We start from the raw sequence: 27,197 nt of genomic DNA on the forward strand, positions 1-27,197 counted from the left end.
CATAAAATATAATAACCTGCCAATAATGTAAGAAAATGTTTGAGCCAATAACATAATAACTTTTTTTTTTTTCCAGTAATGTTGGTCAAACAAGTTTACACACTCACGTCACATTATTGGCTGGTAATTACGTTATTACCCTAGTATTAAAAAAACATTTGACATTGTAATAACTGGAGCCGATAATGTAATAATAATATCATGTAATATAATAATAATATATCACTTTATTTTTCATTATTCTAAGGGTAGAAGATGTAAATATGTTACAACCTCGATGTGTTACAGCGAGGTTCAAATGTTTCACCACTGTGACGTCTTCTACCCTGAAAATAATAAAAGAAACAAACATATAATGATACAAACTGTATATTATTACATCATCATCTTCAGTTATACAGTGTCACAACTTGTTTTTTAAATACTTCGCCAATAACGGGGGAAAAAACAGCAAATATTACAATAATTTATTACATTATTTGCAAAAGAAAAAGTTATTATGTTATTGGCTCAAACATTTTATTACATTATTGACTTTAATATAGAATAATAAAAGAAACAAACATATAATGATACAAATTGTATATTATTACATCATCGGCTTCAGTTATTATAATATTATGTCACAACTTTTTTTTTTTATTACTATGCCAATAACGTTAAAGAAAAGAGCAAATAATGTAATAATTTATTACATTTATTATCTATTATTGGCAAAAAAAAAAAAGTTATTACGTTATTGGCTCAAACATTATATTACATTATTGGCTTTATTATCTTTAAAATGGTTCTTGTTGCTGTGTGAATGAACCGTTTGATTTTCATGTTCGTCCCTTTAACAGTTTTTTTTTTAGACGCTTTAATTCAACAATGTGACTCGGCCACAGACACAAAGCTCCTATTGATAGAAAAAACTGTTTCTGCCTCTTTTTCTTTTTCTCCTCTGCTGATATTGAGCCGGTTTAACTTTGAGTCTTTGTGTGAATGAGGCTTTTGTTTGAGTTCGGCTCCGTGCACCTGACATTTTATTTAGGAAAAGCTGCAACACTTCCCCTCCCTCACACACAGACACACACACACACACACACACACACACACACACACACACACACACACACACACACACACACACACACACACACACACACACACACACACACACACACACACACACACAAAAGGAAGTGGGATGTGCAGGATACACGGCAGCATGTGATTCACACCCGCAGAGGAAACACTGAAATAAAAAACACATCAACAAGAGACAGAACAAATATTAAAGCTCCATGTTTCCTTCTACTTCTTCTTCCTGTCTTTTATTTTGAAGGGCTGATCCATGAGAAAATAATTAATAAAAAACATCTGAGTGTAGTTTTCCATCTCCTCTCTCTCTCAGGTAACTACAGGTCAGTGTCAGCCAATCAGAAGAGAGCAGGAGTCTCTGAGCCTCTCTTCTGATTGGCCGACTGTTTTCTAAACTGATCCAGAGCAAATTTCAGAATAAAACACTCAGAGAAACCAAATCCTGCAAAGTTGTTGTTGTTGGATGGTGGGTGGAGCTTTGTTATGACATCACAAACATCTACCTTCATGCTGATCGGAGCATTCTGTGTTTTAAAGGGATAGTTCACTCAAAATCGAAATTTTTGGAGTTCACTTTTCTTCGTCCAAAAAGACACACCAAAAAACATCCAAATACCTCCATAGTGCTCGTCTGTAATGTCCCTCTTGTATTGAAGCCCCGACATGAGAAATTTGTTCCGAAAAAAATTAAATAGGTCTATATTTTAAGCTTGGCACGGAGGAATCTGAATGAACCTTCTCCCAGCCCTTAGTCCACATGAGGCTGAGTAGATATAATGAGTGAAATTTCAATTTTGAGTGAACTATCACTTTAATTTATTTGTACGTGTTCACTGAAACCAAACAAGACTCAGACAGGAAGCGATGCGTGGCGATGAGGAGGAGGATGATGAAGAAGATGATAACAAACAAAGCGAGTGGAGGAAACGATCGGAAAGATGCAAATTGATTCATCCACCCGGACGCACAAAGCTCCCGTTCAGCTGTGAGCGCCTGAATGCACCAACCAACCGAGACACACTGGTGATGCATTCAAGGTCCGATCACTGGCGACTGTGTTGTATCTGAACCTGTGTGTGTGTGTGTGTGTGTGTGTGTTTGCAGGTTGTGGACTCAACTACCACAAACGATGTGCGTTCAAGATCCCCAACAACTGCAGCGGCGTCAAGAAGAGACGTCTGTCCAACGTGTCTCTGCCCGGCGCCGTCATGTCCGTCGCTCGGCCGCCGTCCACCGAGTTCACGCCGGCGCCGCAGGAGGAGGTGAGTCTGAACTGATCACGTATCTATCTATAAAGATATTGATTATGATTTTATTTAAAGGGATAGTTCAACATTTTTGGCAAATTGTCCCATTGCCATAATCCCTATAGTCATAGCAGTAGGTTCGTTACCTTTAATTGTCGGTGCAAGCTGTTTTTAGAACGGTGGAGCAGAGCCGTGAGCTGCTCAGAGCTACGCTACGGAGGCTCATTATGAGATTTCTTGGTTTCCCTCATCATCAAACTCATCAAATACACAATCCAACAACTCCACAACGCTCTGGTGGACAAGTTGTGACCTGCACATTCACCACGCTATGAGATGATAACACAACGTTACCACACAGAGTTGTTTTAGAGGGAAATTCATGCAAAACCACTGATGCGCTTTGCCTTCAGGGACAGTTTTTCATCATCAGTCTCTGTATTTCCCTCTAAAACAACTCTGTGTGGTAACGTTGTGTTATTATCTCATAGCGTGGTGAATGTGCAGCTCACAACTTGTCCACCAGAGCGTTGTGGAGTTGTTGGATTGTGTATTTGATGAGTTCGATGATGGAAACCAAGAAATCCCATAATGAGCCTCCGTAGCGTAGCTCTGAGCAGCTCACGGCTCTGCTCCGCCGTTCTAAAAACAGCTTGCACCGACAATTAAAGGTAACGAACCTACTGCTATGACTATAGGGATTATGGCAATGGCTCAATGTGCCAAAATGTTGAACTATCCCTTTAAAAAAACTAAGTGAAAGTTTGATTCATTTCTGACACGTAACGAGTGACGTGAGTGTAAACACACACACACACACACACACACACACACACACACACACACACACACACACACACACACACACACACATAAACACACACACACACACACACACACACACACACACACACACACACACACACACACACACACACACACACACACACACACACACACACACACACACACACATAAACACAAGATGGCTGCAGGCGAATCAGTGGATTTTCCATCCTGCTCCAACTAACAAACCTACAACCACGACCTGGTTTAACTTTAACACACACACAAATACAAACTACACACACTTAAAGGGTCAGTTCATCATCAAACACACACTGTTTATTCCCATGATGTCACCACACACACACTCTCTGGTTCTGACCTACAAAGACGTTCATTGTTTCGTCCTCTGACCTCAGATCAGTTCTTCTACAAACCATAAACATCTGAGTTGAACCTCGTGAACCCTGAACGCACCCTCATTTCCCTTTTTTGATGATGCTTTGAAATTTACAGCTGCAAAAGAATCAAATTAAAAGATTGAAATGAATTTTAGATTTAATTAATTCACATTCACACAAAGCAAAAAGGACAAATACACATTTTATTTAAGTTACAAACATCAAACAAACACTTCCAAATTAAAAGTCCTTTATTTTCCTTTTCTTCTGGCTTTTATTTTGAAGGGCTGATCCATGAGAAGATGTAAAAACCATCTCAGTGTAGTTTTCCATCTCCTCTTCTCTCTCAGCTTCTCTCTGGAGCTCTAGAAACAACATTTCGGTGTCAGCCAATCAGAAGAGAGAAGGAGGCTCTGTGTCTCTCTTCTGATTGGCTGACTGTTTTCTAATGCGATCCAATTAAAAAAAACAGAATAGAGCAGATTTCAGAATAAAACACTCAGAGAAACCAAATCCTGCAAGTTGTTGTTGTTGGATGGATGGGGCGGGGCTTAGTTGTGACATCACAAAGTGACAGGAAGTCCTGAAGTGCTAAACTCCTCTCTCCCCCCCCACAGCGCCCCCTCCTGGGCGCCGGGAAGCGTAACTCTCTGCTGAGCGGCCGTCCCATCTGGATGGAGAAGATGGTCCTGTGTCGGGTCAAAGTCCCTCACACCTTCTCCGTCCACACCTACACGCGTCCGACCATCTGCCAGTACTGCAAGCGGCTGCTGAAGGGCCTCTTCCGCCAGGGCATGCAGTGCAAAGGTGACCGACGCTGATCGGCTCTCAACCAATCACTTTATTGATCAGAGTCAGTGGTGTAGTCTAATGTTTTGTAGTGGGTTTACTGCTTTTTAGGTGGTAAACTGTTCATACTTGTATCACTGGTGCTTCTCAAACTTTTTTTATATCAAGGACCCCAAAATTCACACAATTTAGACTACGGATCCCCATTGGACAAAATTTTGAAGCAAACACCAGAAATACACAAACAATTAATGTACGTTTAAATTAGGTGTAAATTTTTGAAAGATTATAGAGAAATTTCTGGAAAAAAAAACGAATTCTCAAAAAAAATTGAAATATTTCTAGAAAAAAGTGGTAAGATTTATAAAAAATAAAAATAAAAAAATAAAAAAGTAAAAAAGTAAAAAGTTTTTTAAAAAATTGAGAAAAAACTGGTAAAATTTCTCAAAAGAATTCTAGAAAAAGTGAAAAAGTGGTAAGATTTCGCAAAAAAAAAAAGCAGAAATACTTGGTACAATTTCTTTCTCAAAAAAGGGGCAAACAATAATACAAAAAGGGGTACAATTTCTTGAAAAAAAATAATAACAAGTAAAAAAGAAAAATTGAGAAGAAACTGGCAAAAAAAAATTATTTAAAAAAATGTAGGAAAAGTAGGAAAAATTTCTTAAAAAAGGCAAAAAATAATTAAAAAAGTGATAACATTTCTGAAAAAAGTTGGGGACCCCCTTGAACCCCGTCAACCCTCGCACTTTGAGAACCGTTGACATTTACTTTAGTTAAATAGTTTTGTTGTACTATACTGAAATATTTATGCATTTTCAGTGGTATACTGAGTATACCTGAGTATCACATAGACTACACCATCAGAGTGTGTTTTATCATCGTTGAGAGCCAAAGTCCATGTTACTTATCAGTTTAAATCTCAAAGATCTTCAGTTTATTATCACATAAAACAAAGAAAAGCATAAAATTCTCAAGTTTCTGTTTGGAAAATGAAGCAGTTTGACTGTTGTTTCTGTGTTGTTGTTTTTTTTGTGTAGATTGTAAATTTAACTGCCATAAGAGATGTGCAGCCAAAGTTCCTCGCGACTGTCTGGGAGAGGTCGACTTCAACGGAGGTGAGTCGGCTCAGAGGTCAAAGTAGTAAAAACTTGACATTAATCGTAATTTTTAGTTCTTTTTCATTATTTTGTTTTGATAATGTCAAAAAATAGCCAAGAAATAACAATTAATTGCATCATAATGTCAATTTTCAATTTTAATTTATTTAAAAGGGACAATGTACAGTTAAAACATAAATGTTGCCATTTGATGCACTATACCAGATTTTAGCTTTAAGCTAATTTGCATCTGTAGTCCCTTGGCTGGTCACAAAAATACAACACAGTAACAAGACAGATTAAACAGTATACAGGAATAAAACACCACAACAACATGGCTACACACATCTGCGTGCAACTCCCCCCACCTCCCTCATCCCACCCACGCCCACACCCTCACACACAAAAGGAAGTCTAAGGACCAAATTAGTGGTTGCAGAGCTGGGCAGCTTTTAACAGATTTTTTAGGTTAGATTTGAAGACTCTGAGAGAGCTACTGCTCCTTACGGCTTCAGGTAAGGTATTCCACTGGTTTGTGGCTCTTACAGAAAAAGCAGATTGCCCCGCTACAGTGCGGCGAAATGGTATGGTACAATCTCTAGAAATAGCCCAGAAATAGCCCAGAAATAACGCTCAATTTCATATCAATGTCGAGAAATATCGCCAAGAAATAACGATTGATTGCATAAAAGTGGCCAAGAAATAAAAGTCAATTGCAAGGACTTCGTGGAGAAAATTTCTGTCCTTTCCCCAAAAAATTCAAAGCATTAAAAGCATGTGTAATCTTTTGCCTTTATGAAAAACTTGACATTACTATGAAATTGACCGTTATTTCTAGGAGTTTTCTTGATATTACTACGGAATTAATTGCTATTTCTTGGCTATTTCTTGACATTATCACGCAATTAATTCTTTCTGCGCTATTTCGTTGAATTTATTAAAGGATAGCCCCTTGAGATGTAGCATCTCATTTTCAAGGGGGTCCCTAGACAGACATATACATAGAACACATAACAACAATACACTACTACATTACATTATAGACATACGTAACATGACAGATACAAACAAGTACAGACATTACTACGCAATAAATTGTTATTTCTTGGCTATTTCTTGAAATTAAGACGTAATTAACGGCCTGTAAATTAAATTGTTACCAAAAAGTGTGTTTTTAAATAAATTTGAGTTCAGTATCTACCTGTCAGAGGAAGCAGGTGTTGAGGTTGTCTAGTTGTATCTTCACCTGGTGGTCGTCAGAGGAACTGCAGCCTGTGTGTGTGTGTGTGTGTGTGTGTGTGTGTGTGTGTGTGTGTGTGTGTGTGTCTGCAGAGCTGCCCAGTCCCGGTCTGGACCACGAGGCCATGATGGAGGTGGATAACTGCGACGTGAACAGCGACGGCGGCCACAGCGTCGACGAGCAGGACGAGCCGTCGACGCCCGACGACAAACTCTTCTTCATCGAGGGTCCGTGTGCCGACGGAGAGAAAGACGACGAGACGCTCCGAGCCATCAGGTGACGGACGCCTCTGACCCCCCCAACCGCCTCATCAGATGTTTAAAGGGATAGTAGCATTTTTTAAAAGTGGGGTTGTGTGATCTACAAATAGCCCCTAAGTACTTTAATTGCAGTAGAAGACTCTCTGCACTCCTCCCGTTAGCAACGCCAGCCCATAATAGCCCTGCCCAGAGATTTACAACATACAGTGATGTGAACAGACCCAAAGAAACGGCCTATTTTCACGGCCTAAAAGAGGTTTTACCTGAAAAAAAATACACAGTCCCATTGTTCGCTATAATATAATTTTTTCCAGCCCTTCAAAGTGCAGGAAAAACACAGTTTTTATTTGGACCTAACCAACTGCTGATCGGCGGGCGCTAACCCTGGGCGGAGGGATACATGAGTTGGTTAGGTCCAAATAAAAACTGCGTTTTTCCTGCACTTTAAAGCAGAAGTAAGCGATCCGGTCGTTTTGGCTAATGCTGCGTTCCAGGCAGGCTTTTGAAACCGTAAATTACAGCTTCAAGTCCAGTGTTAATTTTGACAACAAATTCTAATTTAGTTTTAGTCTTAGTCTTTTGACTAAAATACAATTTAGTTGTAGTCATATTTTAGTCATCTGAAATATTTTAGTTTTAGTCTAGTTTTAGTCGATGAAATATCTTTAGAATTTTAGTCAGCTAAAATTACAGTGGATTTAGTCGACGAAATGTTTCTCCAGAATATCCAGTCATTGGAATTATCCATCAATCTGTTATGGAATGGTATTAAGGTTTGAGTCTACAATACAGGCACAGAAACAGTTGTAATATGGTGCATTTTGTTTTATTCATGTTCTTTTAACTTTCATGTTAATACTGACTTTCAATCAAATTGCTTTGGTTTTCTTTGGAACAGTTTAGTCAGTCTCCCATCTACTATCTCCATCATTAGCACAAAGTCCTCATCTGCAGTTGTGAGTGGTAAATGTGTGTGTCCAGTCCATCTGGCCTGCTCCTTGGTCTGTTGTTCTAGAAGAACTGAGGGAAGCTGTAGAGATGAACTGCTGCTGGGTTGCATAGCAGCACTAGCTTTATCTCCACTTGGTCCATGGTCATCTGTGTCATCATCAGAGTCTTCTGTATCTGTGAGGGTGAATAAGGGGGGAATCAAGTTGTTTATCTTTGTCTCTCAGTCCTCCCAGATCTCTCTGTCACACACACACACGCAGGCACACATGCACGCGCTTGCACACGCACACACACGCGCAACGAATCAATCTTCTAATCAATACAATTCAGAGGTGGTTTCCTTTAGCTTCTATTGCATTTCATGTTTAGTCCTATAAACACGGTGGTTTGTCTGATAATATAACTTTAGCGTGTGTGCTTACCGTCGCGTGTTCTGTGTAGATGATGCTTCACGTTGCTGGTGTGTGGATCGATGTGGGTCCCCGCGATTTCTGCTCCGGTTTACAGGGGGTCCTGGGCATTGTCCTTGTTGTCATATGTGTGTGACCAGATGTCATTTCTTCGTTTCCGTCCTAAACTCAGCACTGATATTTCCGTGGTGTTGTGTTCATAACTCATGCTGTCGCGCTCGGAGCACGTGCACCGCAGGACGCTAACGAGCGAGGCCAGTTTTATTTTGAAACTTTTCATGTGCCGCGGCTGTGGCTTTGCTTCCAGAGAAATCAACATGATTGGACCTCTTCTCCATTCGTCCCTCCCTAACATTTTCGTCTCGTTTTTATTCGTTGACTAAATTGTTAATTAATTTCATCATCGTCTTCGTCATCACAGCTGACTTTTTATTTAGTTTTTATTTAGTTTTTATTTAGTTTTCGTCCGTGAAAAAGGTTCGTTGACGAATATTTTTCGTCATAGTCTTCGTCAACGAAATTAACACTGTTCAAGTCACAACTTACGACTTTGTAGCGTTCCAGGCAACCCACTCGTGTTTCTCCGACCTGTTTTACCTGTGAAAGTCACTATAACGGCCACTCGTAACTTCTGACCTGTGAAGTCGTACCAGATCAAACTGGTACGACTTCACAGGACGGAAAAACACGAGTTACGAGTTTCCTTGAACGCACCATAACAGTCCTCGTCCTACGTCGCCACATTCACGGCGTCCCTTGGCTGCACACACAGCCCTGCATGCCGTTCTCTCTCCTCATTGGATAAAAACTGTAGGATACGATAAAAGTTTTCTCCTCGGCTCAGAGCAGAGCAGAGGGACTGACAGACCCGTGTTTCAGTCCAAACACTCTATAGAAGTGATTACTGTCGGAAGATAAAACTATTTAAGACTTATATTAACACAAATATATCACTTACTTCTGCTTTAAAGATCCGTTTTTTAATTTTAATTTTTAATTTTTTTAGTTTTAGTTTATTTCGGACATGTTAAAAGAAATAAAACATAATACAGAAATGGACAGACATAACAAATAAATACTTTGCAAAGACAACATATGAACAAAATAAAAATAAAATAAAATAATTGAAAATAAAGATAATTTGATTTTTTTTGTTTGTTTGTTTTTTCATATCCGAAAAGGAGTGGGAAGAAGTAAAACTTATTTACTCCCACCCCTTATTCATAAACTATCTATTAAGTTATCTAGTCATTATAGTCTATAGAATAAATTAATTTATGAGTTATTTAACTGGATTTATTCTAATATATTATTATATTTAGCTATATACATATAGATTTATTCTAACATATGATTACTAATCTGTGTGTGTGTGTGTGTGTGTGTGTGCAGCCCGTCCACCAGCACCAACATCCCCCTGATGCGAGTGGTTCAGTCCATCAAACACACGAAGAGGAAAAGCTCCACGGTGGTGAAGGAGGGATGGATGGTTCACTACAGCAGCCGGGACAACCTGGTCAGAGGACGCACAACAACACAACAACACAACAACACACACAGATACATAATAATACGACAGAGTATTAGGGCCACGTTGAGAATTAGTTTTTTTTCACAGACGGTCATTTTACAAGGAAAAAAGTCATATTAGGAGGAAAAAGTCGTAATATTTGAACCTGTTGTTAAAATGAGGCTGTGGAGCGTTTCATGAAGTTGTACTTAAATATCGGTTTCACAAACAAGGAGATAGATAATTCATCTTTTGGCTCATCAGCACCACATTGTCATCAGTTTCAGGACTTTGAAAAGAATATGGAAGAAAATGCATCTATTCTGCAGAAAGAACCAGAACAACCTGTATCCACAATTACAACGTTTTTCTCGTAAATTTCTGACTTTTTCTGATAAAATTGCCACTTTATTCTCGTAAAATAATTTTTCAGATTTCAGACTTATTTATTTTTAAATGGGAACAATACATATTGATGAACACCGTCATGTAAATATGTAGATTTGTAGCCAAGTGGCTAATTTCCATCCTCAGTCCCATTGGCAGGCTGATGTTAAACATAGAAACAATGAAGATAAAAGCACAAGAGGAAGGACTATACTATAGAACAATGCATTATGATAACACCTCGACATCTTACACAAACATATAACATGAACAACATACGTATATTAATTATGACTTAATTCTCGAAGTCTGTGAATTTTTTTTTCTCAATGTGGCCTAAATACTCTGTTGTACAATAAACAAACACACACAGACAAGCAATGCAGCGGTAATATAAATGTAAATATAAGATCCACAGAGACAAAAACATCTGGCAGCAGGATGTGATCATTATAATCGTATCATATCAATACAAATATCAATCATTTTGATAACTCCTAACATGTGTATGTATGTGTGTGTGTGTGTGTGTGTGTGTGTGTCTCTGCAGAGGAAGCGACATTACTGGCGGCTCGACAGCAAGAGTCTGACTCTGTTTCAGAACGACAGTGGAGCCAAGTTTTACAAGGTGAGAGCTGCCGGAGCTGAACCGGAGTTGTTGAGAGTTTGATTTCAGTTCGCTATCGGATCAATGGGGCCCCTCATATTAGCACCGTCTTTAATGAGAAATAAAAATGAACCAGATCTCCAATAAAGACTCGACCAGGTGCATTAATCCGTATGTGAGGCGTTCAGGGGGCGTCTGTAAAATGAAGCATCTTATCCATAGTGGATGAGGGAATTTCAGGAACATTTGTAAATTGTAGCGTCTACCTATCCACCAATGCATGGATCATCACACTAGAAGCTTTTAACAGTGGATATCAGACAAATTGACATCCGTGTTAAAAGCCAGCGTTAATACATCCATGCGTTTATACCGCAACTATGACAACGACTGAAAACCATGGAAACGTACAATTCCACCGGAAATGCAAAACCGGCTTCTGGTTTTGACCATAGATGACGTTGGAGAAACTTGTGGATAGTCGGCAGAGAGAGGCGTTTGGGGACATCTGTGAATCTCAATTTTGTAGCAGTAGTTTGCATGAGAGGCGTTCAGGCGGCATCTGTAAAACAGTCCATCACTGCAGTTTAATCAGTTATTTTTTTATTTTATTTTTTTATTTTTTATACTTTATTGCAGGATTGCACAAGTCGTTGGTTCATGTTCTGTTACACATCGTTTTAGCCATTGGAGTGATCCCACAAAATGTATACAATTTGTGGTGAGAAACATCAAAGAAATGAAAAAGTTCATGCTAACAGAAAAAAAAGAATAATAAAGGAAAAAAAAAATTGGGGGGGACTATTTTCTGTGGCGGATTAAACGGAGGCTGTGGGACTGATCATAAACTATTGATCGATTATAACATTTTTGTGCGTACGTTTTCTTTCTCAGCTCTGAGTTAAACCAGTGTGTTGGTTTCAGGGTTGAACTTTCCGAGACTTTTTCCCTGCGTTTCTCATTTGGAGGCTTATTATTTTTTTGGGAACAGGAAGTGATGACGTCACCGTGACAACGGGTCAGAACGGGTCAGAGCAGCTGATTTCCCTCCTTTCATCTCGACCCCGCGACCTTTAGCTCAAAGCGCAGAGGAGGAAACCGTCCTTTGAAGCGAAAGTGAGAGGGAAGAGGGAAGAGGGGGGGCAGCTGGGTGGATTTGGGGGGCGGGGGGGGGGAGGGGGGGTCTGTGATCTGTGGCGTTCGCTTCCCGCCGTCGCCGCCGCTCTGACTCGCCACCGCAGCCCGGAGCGTCGCGGCCTTTAATCAGAGGATGAGTGGATGCTGATGGGAGGGTGTGGTTGGTTGGTTGGTTGGTTGGTGGTGGAGGAAAGCAGAGCAGAGCAGGGGTAAACATGGACGTTTGGGGCGTTAAAGGGATAGTTCAACATTTTGCAATCCCACAGTTTCCCAATCCAACAACTCCACAACGCTCTGGTGGACAAGTTGTGACCTGCACATTCACCACACTATGAGATAATCATGTAACATTACGACACATTATGACACATAAGGAAAACACCCGGAACTACTGGTGCTTTTGAAATCCCTCCGCCCAGCAGCCGTGACTGGAATCTAGTTCCGGCTGCAGTTACGTCTAAAACAACTCAGTCTCTAATGTTACATGATTATCTCATATCGTGGTGAATGTGCAGGTCACAACTTGTCCACCAGAGCGTTTTGGAGTTGTTGGATTGGGATTATGATGATAGCAGAATTTTTTTTTTTTTTAAGTATATTTTTTTGGCTTTTTCATGCCTTTATTTGAGATTTATAGTCGAGAGAGACAGGAAATGGGGAGGCAGAGAGAGGGGAATGACACGCAGGAAAGGGCTGTCCGATGCAGGATTCGAACCGGGGCCGCCTGCACGAGGACTACAGCCTGAACACATGGGGCGCCTGCTTAACCCACTGCGCCACTTGGCGCCCCCATGATAGGAGAATTTGCCAAAATGTCAAACTATCCCTTTAAGACAACACAGAGCTCCTCTCTGTCTCCTCTTTTCTGTTTGATCTGACAGACTTCAGTGTTTTTTTGAGGGGAGGAAAAGGAGGAGGAGCTAAAAGCAGAGAGAGTCAAAAAGCTTCTTTAAACCTACATGACCCGCGCCCTGAGTGACCTTTTGACCTTGTGACCTTTGACCTCTCTGTCCGGCCTTCAGGAGATCCCGCTGTCTGAGATCCTGCAGGTGGAGGCGGCCCAGGACTTGAGCAGTCTGCCGGCGGGCAGCAACCCCCACTGCTTCGAGGTGATCACGGGCAGCGTGGTCTACTACGTCGGCGAGGACAACGGCGGCCTGCACCACAACCCCGTGCTGGCGGCGTCCGGCGTCGGGCGCGACGTGGGCCGCGGCTGGGAGAAGGCCATCCGGCAGGCCATGATGCCCGTCACGCCCAAGGCCAGCGTGGTGACGGGGCCGGGCCTGGGGAAGGACCACAGTGAGTCACACACACTTCATCAGTCTGATGCTGGTGGATGAGGCAAAATATTTGTTCAGAGACTGAAGAACAAAAAAATTCCAGAAAAAAGTGGTAATATTTCTAAAAAAAAAAAAAAAAAAGTTACAAATTTTCTAGAAAAAAATGATTAAAGCAACACTAAGGAACTTTTCAACCTTCATAAAATATTTTCATAACTTTTGTGATGATTCATCGACTTACAACAAGTTGAATGACACCTCTGTCATGGCCTGAGGGGGTCTGTATCTCTTTCTCTGGCACTAAGCAGCTTTGAGGAGCATGGTAGGAACCCGGCTCTCACGCTAGTGTTCATGGGAAATGGAGTCTTCCTTCACTTTCACTTTTGCGAGTCACAACAAGGAGGGAACAGGCAAAACAGCACTTTAGCAATGGATTATGTTTGTGTTTTCACTTTGAAATAAAACAGAAACTTAGTTTTGATGTCTTTTGTTAATTTTAATGCAGGATATTTACAGGGCTTCACGCTAGTGTTCATGGGAAATGGAGTCTTCCTTCAGGCAAAACACTACCGCTTTGGTCCACAGGCGCCGCCAAACTCAACCAAAACTGAAAGTTCTTTAGTACTGCTTTAAATTTCTCAAAAAAGTAAAAAAAAAAAGATTCTAGAAAAAGTGGTAAAATTTCTGAAAATAAATTTAAAAAAGTTAAATAACAATAATAATCTCAAAAAAAGTGGTAACATTTTGCAAAAACAATTTTAGAAAAAAGTGATAACATTTCTCAAGAAAGTAAAAAAAAATAAAAATTCTAGAAAAAGTGGTAAAATTTCTGAAAATAAAAAATGAAAAGTTGAAGAATAATAATAATTAAAATTCTCAAAAAAAGGAAAAGAAATTCTAGAAAAAAATGGTTAATTTTTGCAAAAACAATTTTTGAAAAAAGTGGTACAATTTCTCAAAAAAGTTTTAAAATTCTAGAAAAAAGTGGTAAAATTTGAACCCACTTTGAGAACCATTGGTTTAGGGGGCATCTGTAAAGCGTGGTGACAGGGCCGGGCCAGGGGAAGGACCACAGTGAGTCACACACACTTCATCAGTCTGATGGTGGTGGATGAGGCAAAATATTTGTTCAGAGACTGAAGAACAAAAAAATTCCAGAAAAAAGTGGTAATATTTCTAAAAAAAAAAAAAAAAAAAGTTACAAATTTTCTAGAAAAAAATGATTAAATTTCTCAAAAAAGTAAAAAAAAAAGATTCTAGAAAAATGGTAAAATTTCTGAAAATAAATTTAAAAAAGTTAAATAATAATAATAATCCCAAAAAAAGTGGTAACAGTTTGCAAAAACAATTTTAGAAAAAAGTGATAACATTTCTCAAGAAAGTAAAAAAAAATAAAAATTCTAGAAAAAGTGGTAAAATTTCTGAAAATAAAAAATGAAAAGTTGAAGAATAATAATAATTAAAATTCTCAAAAAAAGGAAAAGAAATTCTTGAAAAAAGTGGTACAATTTCTCAAAAAAGTTTTAAAATTCTAGAAAAAAGTGGTAAAATTTGAACCCACTTTGAGAACCATTGGTTTAGGGGGCATCTGTAAAGCGTGGTGACAGGGCCGGGCCAGGGGAAGGACCACAGTGAGTCACACACACTTCATCAGTCTGATGGTGGTGGATGAGGCGTTCAGGGGAGTTCTGTAAATTGTAGCATCGATCAATAGTTTGTTTGTGAGGCATTGATTTACATCTGTAAATTCTATTGTCTGCCTATAATGTGCCAGGTTGTTTCTAGGAAATCAGTAAATTGTAGCATCGACGTATGACGTTTAGGGCAGTGCTTCTCAGACTTTTTTTTACATCAAAGACCCAGGGATGACGCCAGACCCCCATTGGACAAAATTTTAAAGCACACACCAGAAATACACAAATATTTGTTCTGAGACCGAAGAACATTACTTTTTTAGTCAAACGTTCAAATTAGGGCCAATGGCGTGAGAAATTTCTGGAAAGTAAAAAAGAAAAAAAAGAAAATTCTAGAAAAAGTGGTAAAATTTCTGAAAATAAAAAATGAAAAGTTGAAGAATTATTAGAATAAAAAAGTGGTACAAAATTCTCCAAAAAAAGTTTAAAAAAATTCTAGAAAAAAAGTTTAAAAAAATTCTAGAAAAAAAGTTTTAAAAAAAATTCTAGAAAAAAAGTGGTAAATTTTTGCAAAAACATTTTTTTTAAAAAAGTGGTCAAATTTCTCAAAAAAGTAAAAAAAAAAAAAAAATTCTAGAAAAAGTGGGAAAAAAAAGTTAAATAATAATCATCAAAAAAAGTGCTAAAAAATTCTCAAAAAAAAAAGTTGAAAAATTCTAGAAAAAAGTGGTAAAATTTCAAGAAAAAGTTGGAAACCCCCTTGAACCCACTTTGAGAACCACTGGTTTAGGGGACATCTGTAAATTGTAACATCTACAAATTGTTTATCTGTGAGATGTTTATGGGACATCTGTGAATTGTAGCACTACTGATATTCTGCTGTGAGGCATTTAGGGTACATTACATAAAACAGCACGTCACTGTACAGTAGTTTAGTTATTTTTGGGGGGACTATTTTCTGCGGTGGATTAAACCATATTATTACCATTATTTTCCCTGAGCAAGTGAACGCTACATCTCTGTATGAAGAGACATTAAAACTTGGATTTTGACATTAATAAATACTGATCTCTGATATTTATTGATCAGTGATATTTAACACAACAGCAGATTGTAGGCGACTAGTTTTCATGCTGTGACACGGCGGCCGGGTCATTCCTCAAATCAGATTAGACTCCGATATGTTTTTATGTTTTAATGGACGTGTGGATTTGCCTGCGAAGAGCTTCCAAATATTGTTTCAGGAGGCAACTGTTACACAACCACACACACACACACACACACACACACGCTGACATTTTAACGTGATTGAAGGGATTTCAGAGGATTTTCTGCTCTGATTCGTCTCAGGTTAAAGCATCTTTTTGTCTGAAAATAACAGAAAATGAGATTTTCCTGCACTAAACGACTGAACGGACGTCGTGGCATTAACAAACCAAACAAACCATTAGCTATTATGAAAAGACTTTAATAGAGTAGAGGAGGCCGTCGGCTGTTTCCCACCTGTTTTTAGTAATTAATGTCGAGCTTCCGCTTCTGTTCGTTAATGGATGTTTTGTTAAGTGATGAAATTACAGCGGACACCAATAAGTTAATGGACAGATGATGTAACGAGGCTTTTTGTTCCTTTAACCGTCTCAGTGACAAACGGTAAAACACTCGACCTTCGTGACTCTGATGAAACAACAACAGACAGGAGTAAATAAAAAAAACCATAATAGACAAATGTTACAGTGAATTATCTGTAAAGTAGGCCTACTACACTCTCTGAACATTTGTGTCAATAAAGTTACATAAACTTTGAATAGTGATCCAATAGTTAGTAAATCAGCAGACACGCAAACAGTAATGCTGCGTTCACTGTCAGCAGGTTCTTTTGTGTCCAATATTTAAACATTAAATGATGTTTTATCATCATTGTTTTTAAATGCTTTATGTTTTATATGAAATTATTATTCATAGTTTTTCACAATAAAAGCACCCAGGGTTCCATTTGGATTCTGCTTCCTGAGCCCTCGGAAGGCTTTTATTGTGAAGTTTCTAAACTGTAATGAGATAAAAAAAACAAAACAGAATATTGTCTTAAAGGGATAGTTCACCCAAAATTCAAATTTCTGTGCAGCAGTGCATGTCCATATGACGGTTGAGAACGGAGTTCACTTTTCTTCGTAACAAAAAGACACACCAAAAAACATCCAAATACCTCCATAGTGCTCGTCTGTAATGTCCCTCTTGTGTTGAAGCCCCGACATGAGAAATTGTTCCGAAAAAAATTAAATAAGTCTATGTTTTAAGCTTGTTTGTAGCGGAAGCTCCCAGTGTTGCTCTGCTGGAATCTTGCGTGATTTGCGCAGCTGTGAACTTGGTGTCAATGCAAATCGCGCGAGATTTGGACCAGGAAGAGCAGTGCTGGGAGCTTCCGCTACAAACGAGCTTAAAGGGACAACGAGGAGTTTTAGAAAAGCGAAGTGTTTTCTCACTACATTTATGAGCCTCCGCACCGTGAAATTCTTTGACCGGCGCAAGACGGACTCATGTTTTCATTCATCAAGAATTAAAGTCAGAGGTTGGAAGACGATCACATACCGTCGTAGTTCCCACCATAAACGGAGATTTGGCGGCGTTATTCTCATGACTCGCCACGAAACTGAAAGTAAAGAAACGCTGGTCGGCTCGACCAGCATTTCCACCATCACTAATAATAACAAAATAACCATAGAGACAAAACCATAGATTTATCTAAAATGGACCATTAACAAGTGGTAACGTAGATTCATCCACATTAATATGAGACTTTTTTATAACCAAATAGAAACTCCTCGTTGTCCCTTTAAAACATAGACTTATTTAATTTTTTTTCGGAACAATTTCTCATGTTGAGGCTTCAATACAAGAGGGACATTACAGACGAGCACTATGGAGGTATTTGGATGTTTTTTGGTGTGTCTTTTTGGACGAAGAAAAGTGAGCTCCGTTCTCAACCGTCATATGGACATGCACTGCTACGCCGAGACCCCCTGTAACTCAGAGAAGCCACGGAGGGCTCTGAAATTTGAATTTTGGGTGAACTATCCCTTTAATCTAATCTCTGAACTTCCCACCGTCTCTACGTGTTTGTCAATAAAGTTACATAAACTCCCAGAGTGATGACCTAACCGGTGACCTAGATATCAAACGGCAGCCCACCTACATCAGACCGAAGGAATCGACCGCAGAGCGATGACCCGATCAAACCCCCGGCCCCCGATCTGAAATCAATACCGGCTCATCAGTGGAAACTCAGCGGCCGCGGTGGGTTTCCTCTGCTCAGAACGCGCCCTCGGCTTTCTAATGTCAGGCTGGATTAACACACACACACACACACACACACACACACACACACACACACACTGAACCTACACTGCAAAAAATTCAAAATCTTACCAAGAATATTTGTCTTATTTCTAGTCAAAATAAATCTAATTCTACTTAAAATAAGACTAGTCACATTTAAAAAGTAGCTTGTTTTTAGACAGTTTTTTTTTTTTAACAATATTTTTTATTGACGTTTCAAATGCATTTCAAACTCAACATTAAATGTACAAACATTTTCACCCATATCCCCTCGAACAGACAAAAAAATAAAATAAAAAAGCAAATGGACAGTGGCATCAGACATCAGACTAATGGAGTAAATAAAATAAATAAATAAATAAATAAGAATAAAATGGGACAAAAATAAATAAATAAAATACAATTAAATTAAATTAAATTAAATAAAATTAAATTAAATTAAATTAAAGGCAGGATCATTTCATAACCTGTTATTCAGATAGTGTTATCTGTTTCATTTGTCAGGAATGACATAAATGATTCCCAAATACAAGCAAACTCCTCCTGTTCACCTTTAACAATGTATGTCAATCTCTCCAGTCCAAGACAAGTTATCAACTCCTTCTTCCATATTGCCAGTGATGGTGGTTCTACATTTTTCCAATATAGTGCAATCACTCTCCTTGCATGGAGAAGTCGTTTTTAGACACTTTTTTTTTTTTTTTTTAATTTTTTCAAGCAAATTTTCCACTTTAAATAAGTAGAAAAATCTGATAGTGGAACAAGTTTTTCTTTCTTATTACAAGCGCAAAGACTTGCTTTCACTGGCAGATTTTTCTACTTATTTCAATTGAAAATGATCTAAAAACAAGTTAATTTTTTAGGTGATGAGTCTTATTTTATGTGGAAAGAGATTCGTTTTGACTAGAAATGAGACATTTTAACAAGACATTTTGAGAGATTTTGAGTTTTTGCAGTGCAGAGAGAGCAGACAGAAAGGAAACGGGGGCTTTTATTTTTGTGAAATCTGGAGAATGATTTGAGGCTCGCTGCTCTTTGATGTCGCGTTGAACAAACACCACGTCGGTTTGATCTCTCGGCTGGAAACGAGACGAGACCTCCTCACGTCTGGTTCTCCGTCCGACAAGGAAACGTAGGAAATTAGATTTTAATGATTTGAAAGGTTAAGAAAATAAAAGCCCACACGTCTGACACTCTGTACTTTATTGTCTTGTGTCTCCTCAGAGGAAGTCTCTATCAGCATATCAGTGTCCAACTCCCAGATACAGGAAAATGTGGTAAGTCTTTTCTAGACACATTATCATTTAATTAATCTAAAGGGATAGTTCAACATTTTGGCAAATTGCCCCATTGCCATAATCCCTATAGTCATAGCAGTAGGTTTGTTACCTTTAATTGTCTGTGCAAGCTATTTTTTAGAACGGCGGAGCAGAGCCGTGAGCTGCTCAGAGCTATGCTACGGAGGCTCATTATGGGATTTCTTGGTTTCAAACTCAACAAACTCATCAAATACACAATCCAACAACTCCACAACGCTCTGGTGGACAAGTTGTGAGCTGCACATTCACCACGCTATGAGATAATAACACAACGTTACCACACAGAGTTGTTTTAGAGGGAAATTCATGCAAAACCACTGATGCGCGTTGCCTTCAGGGACAGTTTTTCATCAAGCAGTCTCTGTATTTCCCTCTAAAACAACTCTGTGTGGTAACGTTGTGTTATTATCTCATAGCGTGGTGAATGTGCAGCTCACAACTTGTCCACCAGAGCGTTGTGGAGTTGTTGGATTGTGTATTTGATGAGTTTGATGAGGGAAACCAAGAAATCCCATAATGAGCCTGCGTAGCGTAGCTCTGAGCAGCTCACGGCTCTGCTCCACCGTTCTAAAAACAGCTTGCACCGACAATTAAAGGTAACGATGAACCTACTGCTATGACTATAGGGATTATGGCAACAGACCAATTTGCCCAATTGCTGAACTATCCCCTTAAATCTCTTTCTTTAATCTAACTCGTTCTGCTCTTTCTCAGGATATCAGCTCCGTGTATCAGATCTTCGCCGACGAGGTCCTCGGCTCTGGACAGTTTGGGATCGTCTACGGAGGTGAGGCTGGAAAAAAAAAACCTTCTTTTCTGTGCTTTTATTGTTGTGTAGATAGTGAGTGAACTTCCTGTCGTCTGCAGGTAAACACAGGAAGACGGGCAGAGACGTGGCCATCAAGATCATCGACAAGATGAGGTTTCCCACCAAACAGGAGAGTCAGCTGAGGAACGAGGTGGCCATCCTCCAGGTACGACTGTTACAGTATGTCCACCGTTAGCGCCGACGGACCAGATTAAAGGAATAAGTCACCAAAAAATGAAATTCAGTCATTAGTGACTCACCCTCATGCTGATGAATACTCCAGAGTAGTTTTTTATTCCTCAACGTGCATCTGGAGACCTGGGAGGCCGGTTCCTAGTCCAACGAAAACCTTTTTATATGAGAGTCAATAGGGACCGACACAAAAACGTCCATAAAACTACACAAAAACCGTTTAATATTCCTCCACACTGCTCGTCCACTGCAATCGTGAGAGTGCGAACCAGGCAAATTAAATACAGGACTGTTTAGGCTGTAAAAATGTCCTAAATGAGGTTGTTTCCAGTAAACTCTGGACTATCTCCCTTCAGGACACTTGGATTGCAGTGGACGAGCAATGTGGAGGAATATCAAATGGTTTTTGTGTAGTTTTATGGACGTTTTTGTGTTGGACCCTATTACTCTCATATAAAGTTTTCGTTGGTTTACGAACCGGCCTCCCCTGAATTTCATTTTTTGGTGAACTATTCCTTTAAATCAAGTCAAACCAGAACTGATCCTAAAGTGTAAACAAACCACACACACACACTGTGTTAAATGACTCATGTTGGACTTCCTTGGACTTCCTGCACCAGTGAGTAGGCCACAATCTCGTCAAGTTGTCCTCTCGTCTCTGACAGAACCTCCACCACCCCGGCATCGTCAACCTGGAGTGCATGTTCGAGACGCCCGAGCAGGTGTTCGTCGTCATGGAGAAGCTCCACGGCGACATGTTGGAGATGATTTTATCCAGCGAGAAGAGTCGACTCCCTGAACGCCTCACCAAGTTCCTGGTTACTCAGGTCAGTGACGACACGTTTTCATAATGTGATGGAAAGTCCTGAGTGAACATCTTCAACTTCGGTGATAGTTTTAAAGGTGTTCAGAAAAGAAGATTGATTTTGAGCCGACTATGGGTCTTAACATTAGTGTAATAACTCATCTATCAGACGATGTAGCCCAAACTTTGTGCAAAATTCTAAATTCTTAACCCAGTTTTAGTGGTTTTAACAATCTCCTTAGATGTTTTATTTGCTTGATGCCAATAATTTGACTCTTCTGAAACAAAACATCTTTCCCATGACCAAAATTCTATTTTTGTGTGAATCCGGGATTAAAGTGTGGTAGATTTATTTTCTCATTGGATTTTAAAAAAATGTATTTAACCTTTATTTACCCAGGCAAGCAAATTAAGAACAAAATTCTTATTTTCAAGCGCAGCAAGCGCACGAATTATGCATCAATGGTCAAGGTGGAATATATTTAAAGTCTGGAGGGAAACCCGACAAATTTTGTACAAATGTTAGAGTCATATTTGGCTGCTTGAATGTGATCTCTCAGAGGAATCCCATCAAATTTAGCACAAACATTGACCTGGCAAAGGTAAAAACGCAATTTTTCCTCATGAACCCAACATTTCTAGAACTCCTAAAGTGAGTTTACGGATTCAGACTGAGATCTTCTTAGAGATTCATAGAGAAATTGTTGCCGGTTTATGTTTTAAATCACTGACAACGTTGTGTCCTCAGATCCTCGTGGCCCTCAGACACCTCCACTTCAAGAACATCGTCCACTGTGACCTGAAGCCGGAGAACGTCCTCCTGGCCTCGGCAGAACCTTTTCCTCAGGTCAGAGCAACACAACATGAAGCTGAAGTCATTGTTTGACTTCGACTGGCCCCGAGCTTTTATTGTAAATATGAATTTAGCGGCACCCTAAAAAACCCGTGGACCTGAAATGCCCGAGTTGCTTTATGATTTAATACAAGTTGTCTAGCGTAAATAAGACTTGTTTTTATTAGCTACTACTTCCTGTTTCTTACCTAAACGTAGTCTTCTTCCGCTGCCAGCCCCCCCCCCGGCCATAACGTGATGTAAACAGAAATAAATCCACGTCGTCATTTTCTTGTTTAGATGGTCATGTACTGTAATCCTTCTTCTTAGCCGTTGCTAACGCCAATCCACCGGTCATTTCCTCTTGTTTAATTAACTTTATAATTTTGGAGTTTCCATGTGCTTTGCGGAGCATACCGTTACCGCGGTAACAACACGCTACGGCAACTCGATTGTTTAACTATTTTGAACCATTAACCATAACGTTACGTTAATAAACAAACTTTTTAACTGCCCCGAGTCCTGACCTAGGCTCTAACTTTTGCTTGCGGGGGTGATTGACAGCTGTGACCGCCAATCGCCGGGTCCTCTCGGGTACTGTAGGACCCGGCCTTTCACAATAAGAGCCCAGAGCCCCGAGACAAACTCTCCCGGTCGGGTCGGAACCTTGGGTTTTCGGGTTGCCGGGTTTTTCCGAAGACCTCTACGTTCACTCCTTCCTCTTCTTTTTTTTCTCTTTTCCTTCCAGGTGAAACTCTGTGACTTCGGCTTCGCCCGTATCATCGGGGAGAAGTCTTTCCGCCGCTCGGTGGTGGGCACTCCGGCCTATCTGGCGCCGGAGGTTCTTCGCAGCAAAGGCTACAACCGCTCTCTGGACATGTGGTCGGTCGGCGTCATCATCTACGTCAGTCTGAGCGGGACGTTCCCCTTCAACGAGGACGAAGACATCAACGACCAGATCCAGAACGCCGCCTTCATGTACCCGTCCAACCCCTGGAAGGAGATCTCAGAGGAAGGTACAAGACGAGACGAGACGTTCAAGGCCTCATCGGGTTGTAGATAAATGCTGCGTTCAAAACAACTCGGAGGCCCGACATCATTGCATTCACGCTGCAGAAACTCGGAAGAGAAAAAACATGGATACACGAAGGAAGTTTGGCATATTGTGGCTCATAGCTTAAAGGGATAGTATCATTTTTTTTAAAGTGGGGTTGTATGATCTACAAATAGCCCCTAAGTACTTTAATTGCAGTAGCAGACTCTCTACACTCCTCCCGTTAGCAACGCCAGCCCATAATAGCCCTGCCCAGAGATTTACAACATACAGTGTTGTGAATGGACCCAAAGAAACGGCCTATTTTCACGGCCTAAAAGGGGTTTTACCTGAAAAAAAAATACACAGTTCCATTGTTCGCTATAATATAATTTTTTTCAGCAGTTGGTTCGGTCCAAATAAAAACAGTGTTTTTCCTGCACTTTGAGGGGCTGGAAAAAATTATATTATGGTGAACAATGGAACCGTGTATTTCTTTTTTAGGTAAAACCTCTTTTAGGCCGTGAAAATAGGCCGTTTCTTTGGGTCTGTTCACATCACTGTATATTGTAAATCTCTGGGCAGGGCTATTATGGGCTGGCGTTGCTAACGGGAGGAGTGCAGAGAGTCTTCTACTGCAATTAAAGTACTTAGGGGCTATTTGGAGATCATACAACCCCACTTTAAAAAAATGCTACTATCCCTTTAATACGAAAAATATATGCTGCAGCAAATTATGTTTATTTTGGAGGCAAATGAAGAGGAGAGGAGACGTTATAGCCTTGATAACCGTTAAACGTTATTTCCGCCACATACGAGGAACACAAATTCACACTATACAGCAATCACAGCTTAATATAAACTTATTTCGTAGAGGCTACTGCAAAAAAATGCATTAAGACCTCAACAAATAACTTAAAATGTCTAAATTCTAACCGTTTAAGACGAGGGCCGCCATGTTTTGATGTTGTCGTGACGTCAAGTCGGAGCTCTGAAATGATACCTGAGTTTCCGAACTGTAATTTCCGAGTTTGGCGCCGTTCAATTTGTTTTTGACAACCTTTGGTCTGACAGTCAGTCTGTGTTTCTGTTCCTGTTTGCAGCCACGGACGTGATCAACAACCTGCTGCAGGTGAAGATGAGGAAGCGCTACAGCGTGGACAAGTCGCTGAGCCACCCCTGGCTGCAGGTAACACACTGTCCTCAATCTGATTAGATGTGGTGTGACAACAGATAAGGCCGTCAATCAACCGTCCAGACGCTCTGGGTGACCAGGTTACTCAGAGAAATCAGGTTATACAGGTGAACCACTGGTCTGATCAGTGTTTGTGATCAATCAGATAACTCAAGCATGTTTCACTCAAGCACAACGGCCTCTTCACTTTCACTGTAGCTGTGATGCAACACCACTACTAGTAAATAAAGATGAACAGATTATGATTAAACTGCAGCCAACAATATAATAGAAATACACAGGACAAAGCTGCACCAGTTTAACTTGTAGTTGTACTATTATTTTTAAAGGATAATTGCCGTTTTTTTTTTAACAATCTGGACCTTATTTCTAGCATGAAATATGATCATTTCCTCCCCCAGATAACTTTGGTGTCATTACAAGTGGTTGTGATGAAATGAGCTCCAGCCGAGAGGCGCGTATATCTGTATAATGGAGTCTACAGGGCAGCAGAATGCAGCCTCTAAATAACACATTATCTGCAGAGAAACTCCTTCATTTCACCAATATTTAGTTCTGATAGGCTAGTGCTATTCCCCTCTGAGTCCGGGGTTAGCTGTTATCAACATCCGGGGTCTGTAGGTTGACCTACTGACCTCTGACCTGAATGATGTCATCTCTGAGCGCCGCGCGGCTCATTCTGATAATAATCATTCTGCTTCGGCATTCGGGTCCATTTTTATCTCAACTAGCCGGAGCTTTAGTGAGTCCAGGTTGAGGAGAGGAAGCCTGAGGAAGCTGAACTTCATCCAGCTGCTCATTTTGTTCTGACAAGTCGGAAACACGCAGAAACAAACCGTAGCATTAGCGCTAGCAACAAGCTCAGAGATGACATCATCCAGGTCAGAGGTCACTAGGTCAACCTACAGACCCCGGATGTTGATAACAGCTAACCCCGGACTCAGAGGGGAATAGCACTAGCCTATCAGAACTAAATATGAGGTATTATAAAACGGAAAGGTGAAATCCCGCAATCTGATTGGTTGTTAACCGTGGTATAATGAGCATATACCACGGCTACTATTCTAAAGCCTTATCACAGCGTAGGATATCACTCCGCCTCAGGCACGTATGACTGGTATGAATGGAAGTTGTTGTCATGTATCCATGACAACGGACTGTTGCAGTCCGTAGCAAAAGACAGTTGATGTTTTTACGATGTTAAAAAACGGACTAAAGTAGTTGAATTCACATGTTTAAGGTGAACTTTCACCTCCAGAGGGTTAACAATGGTAGAGGGGACTGAGCAGTGACTTCCACCTGAAAAAAAGCGGAGGAAAAGACGAGATGCAGAGCTACTTGGAGCTAACGTCTGGACAGCTGGGACTATTTTTTTCACAGTGAGGCTATTTTATTGGATAATATGTATTTCTGGTTGAATAAAACTACATGAAATTGATTGCGGACTGTCCCTCCGCTTCGCGTCGGGCTGAACAACGCCCCTTAGCCGTGGTATAATGAGCATATACCACGGACTGGAGTGATATATTGCTTAAATATAAGCGGCAGATAATGTGTTATTTAGAGGCTGCATTCTGCTGCCCTGTAGACTCACATTATACGGATATACGCGGCTCTCGGCTGGAGCTAATTTTGTCGAAACAACTTAATGACACCAAAGTTATCTGGGTGAGGAAATGATCGTATTTTATGCTAGAAATAAGACCCAGATTATCCTTTAATTTTTTTGTGGATTCCAAGAGAAGTCGTCAGCCGTCAGCTCTGACTTGGTCTCACTAACTCTTTGCTGTCTGGGCTTCGTCGTCGTTGCAGGACTACCAGACCTGGATGGACCTGCGTGAGTTCGAGACGCGGCGCGGCGAGCGCTACATCACCCACGAGAGCGACGACGCGCGGTGGGAGGAGCACGCCGACGAGCAAGGCCTGCACTACCCCAAACACTTCATCATGTCGCCCAACCTGGACGACATGGAGGAGGACCCGTAGGGGCTGCTAAGGAGTCAATGGCAACTGTCACCATGGAGACCGTGAGCCATCCCCATGGCGGCGGCGGCGGCGGCGTGTGATAAAGAGGATAAAGAGGTCGTGGGGGTCGGGCAGCTCTGTGAGGACGGTGGAAGCTCTCAGGTCCAGAGACGATTTTAACACATTTTTACCTTTTTCCTGTTATTTTTTTTTAAAGCCATAACAAACGGAGCCGAAACCAGAAGAGGTTTATTTTAGTTTTTCCTGAGATTCAATATTTAGTCTGTTTAATAATCTGTCTTCACTCACTGCCAGTTGAGCCACAGAAGGTTGAGCTACAAACCAAACCAAACCAGTCCAGACTGAGACTTTATAATACACCTCTTCAGCTCAAATAACCTGTTTTTATTACGTCGTTGTTACTTTTCTTTTTTCGATCTCATGAAGCTTTTCAGGAAGTGTTTTACATGTTGAGTTGAACCCAGAAGTGGAACTCAGAAGAAACAAACACGTTATGACTTGACGGTGATCTGATTATAATGTTGTTTGGGATGTCTTTGCACTAGCGGGGAAATATTTTACTGGAGAAATGAACTGAAAATAACTTCTGGTTTGGTTTTTTTAATGCAAAAGTACAAAAGGTTTTTTGACACAACAAAAAAGCACGATAAGTTGGTTTCAAGGGTCTCAGTTGGCCAAATTCTGATTGGTTGGTTGGTCTCAGGGAAATGAAACTCAGTCAATCACAGACAAACATTATTTACACAGCTGGTTTTTAGTTATTTAAATGTCTATGAGGTTAAAATAATGAATAGGACACAAACAGGACTCTGCTACCACCTCACACACTGTACATCACATTTCAAAACATAATCGACATGTAAAAAATCCAA

At 40.2% G+C, this 27,197-nt stretch overlaps 1 protein-coding gene across 2 annotated transcripts in view; it reads left to right on the top strand.

The window, feature by feature from the left end:
• LOC311007687 (serine/threonine-protein kinase D3-like) overlaps nt 1-26,921 on the top strand; it is a 50,294-nt gene extending 23,373 nt beyond the window's left edge. For both annotated transcript variants that reach the window (XM_084000958.1, XM_084000959.1), the window contains exons 4-18: nt 2,188-2,345; nt 4,135-4,324; nt 5,347-5,424; nt 6,739-6,922; nt 9,660-9,783; nt 10,715-10,792; nt 12,931-13,207; nt 19,380-19,432; nt 20,189-20,261; nt 20,342-20,448; nt 21,140-21,301; nt 22,028-22,126; nt 22,860-23,127; nt 24,248-24,333; nt 26,152-26,921. In XM_084000958.1, coding sequence (XP_083857084.1) covers nt 2,188-2,345; nt 4,135-4,324; nt 5,347-5,424; nt 6,739-6,922; nt 9,660-9,783; nt 10,715-10,792; nt 12,931-13,207; nt 19,380-19,432; nt 20,189-20,261; nt 20,342-20,448; nt 21,140-21,301; nt 22,028-22,126; nt 22,860-23,127; nt 24,248-24,333; nt 26,152-26,325 — 2,111 coding nt within the window. In that variant the 3' untranslated portion in view covers nt 26,326-26,921. The remainder of the gene's footprint in view (nt 1-2,187; nt 2,346-4,134; nt 4,325-5,346; nt 5,425-6,738; nt 6,923-9,659; nt 9,784-10,714; nt 10,793-12,930; nt 13,208-19,379; nt 19,433-20,188; nt 20,262-20,341; nt 20,449-21,139; nt 21,302-22,027; nt 22,127-22,859; nt 23,128-24,247; nt 24,334-26,151) is intronic.
• Nucleotides 26,922-27,197: the final 276 nt, after the last annotated feature.

Source organism: Trachurus trachurus (genome assembly GCF_905171665.1).
Source record: "Trachurus trachurus genome assembly, chromosome: 24".
Classification (NCBI taxonomy): domain Eukaryota; kingdom Metazoa; phylum Chordata; class Actinopteri; order Carangiformes; family Carangidae; genus Trachurus; species Trachurus trachurus.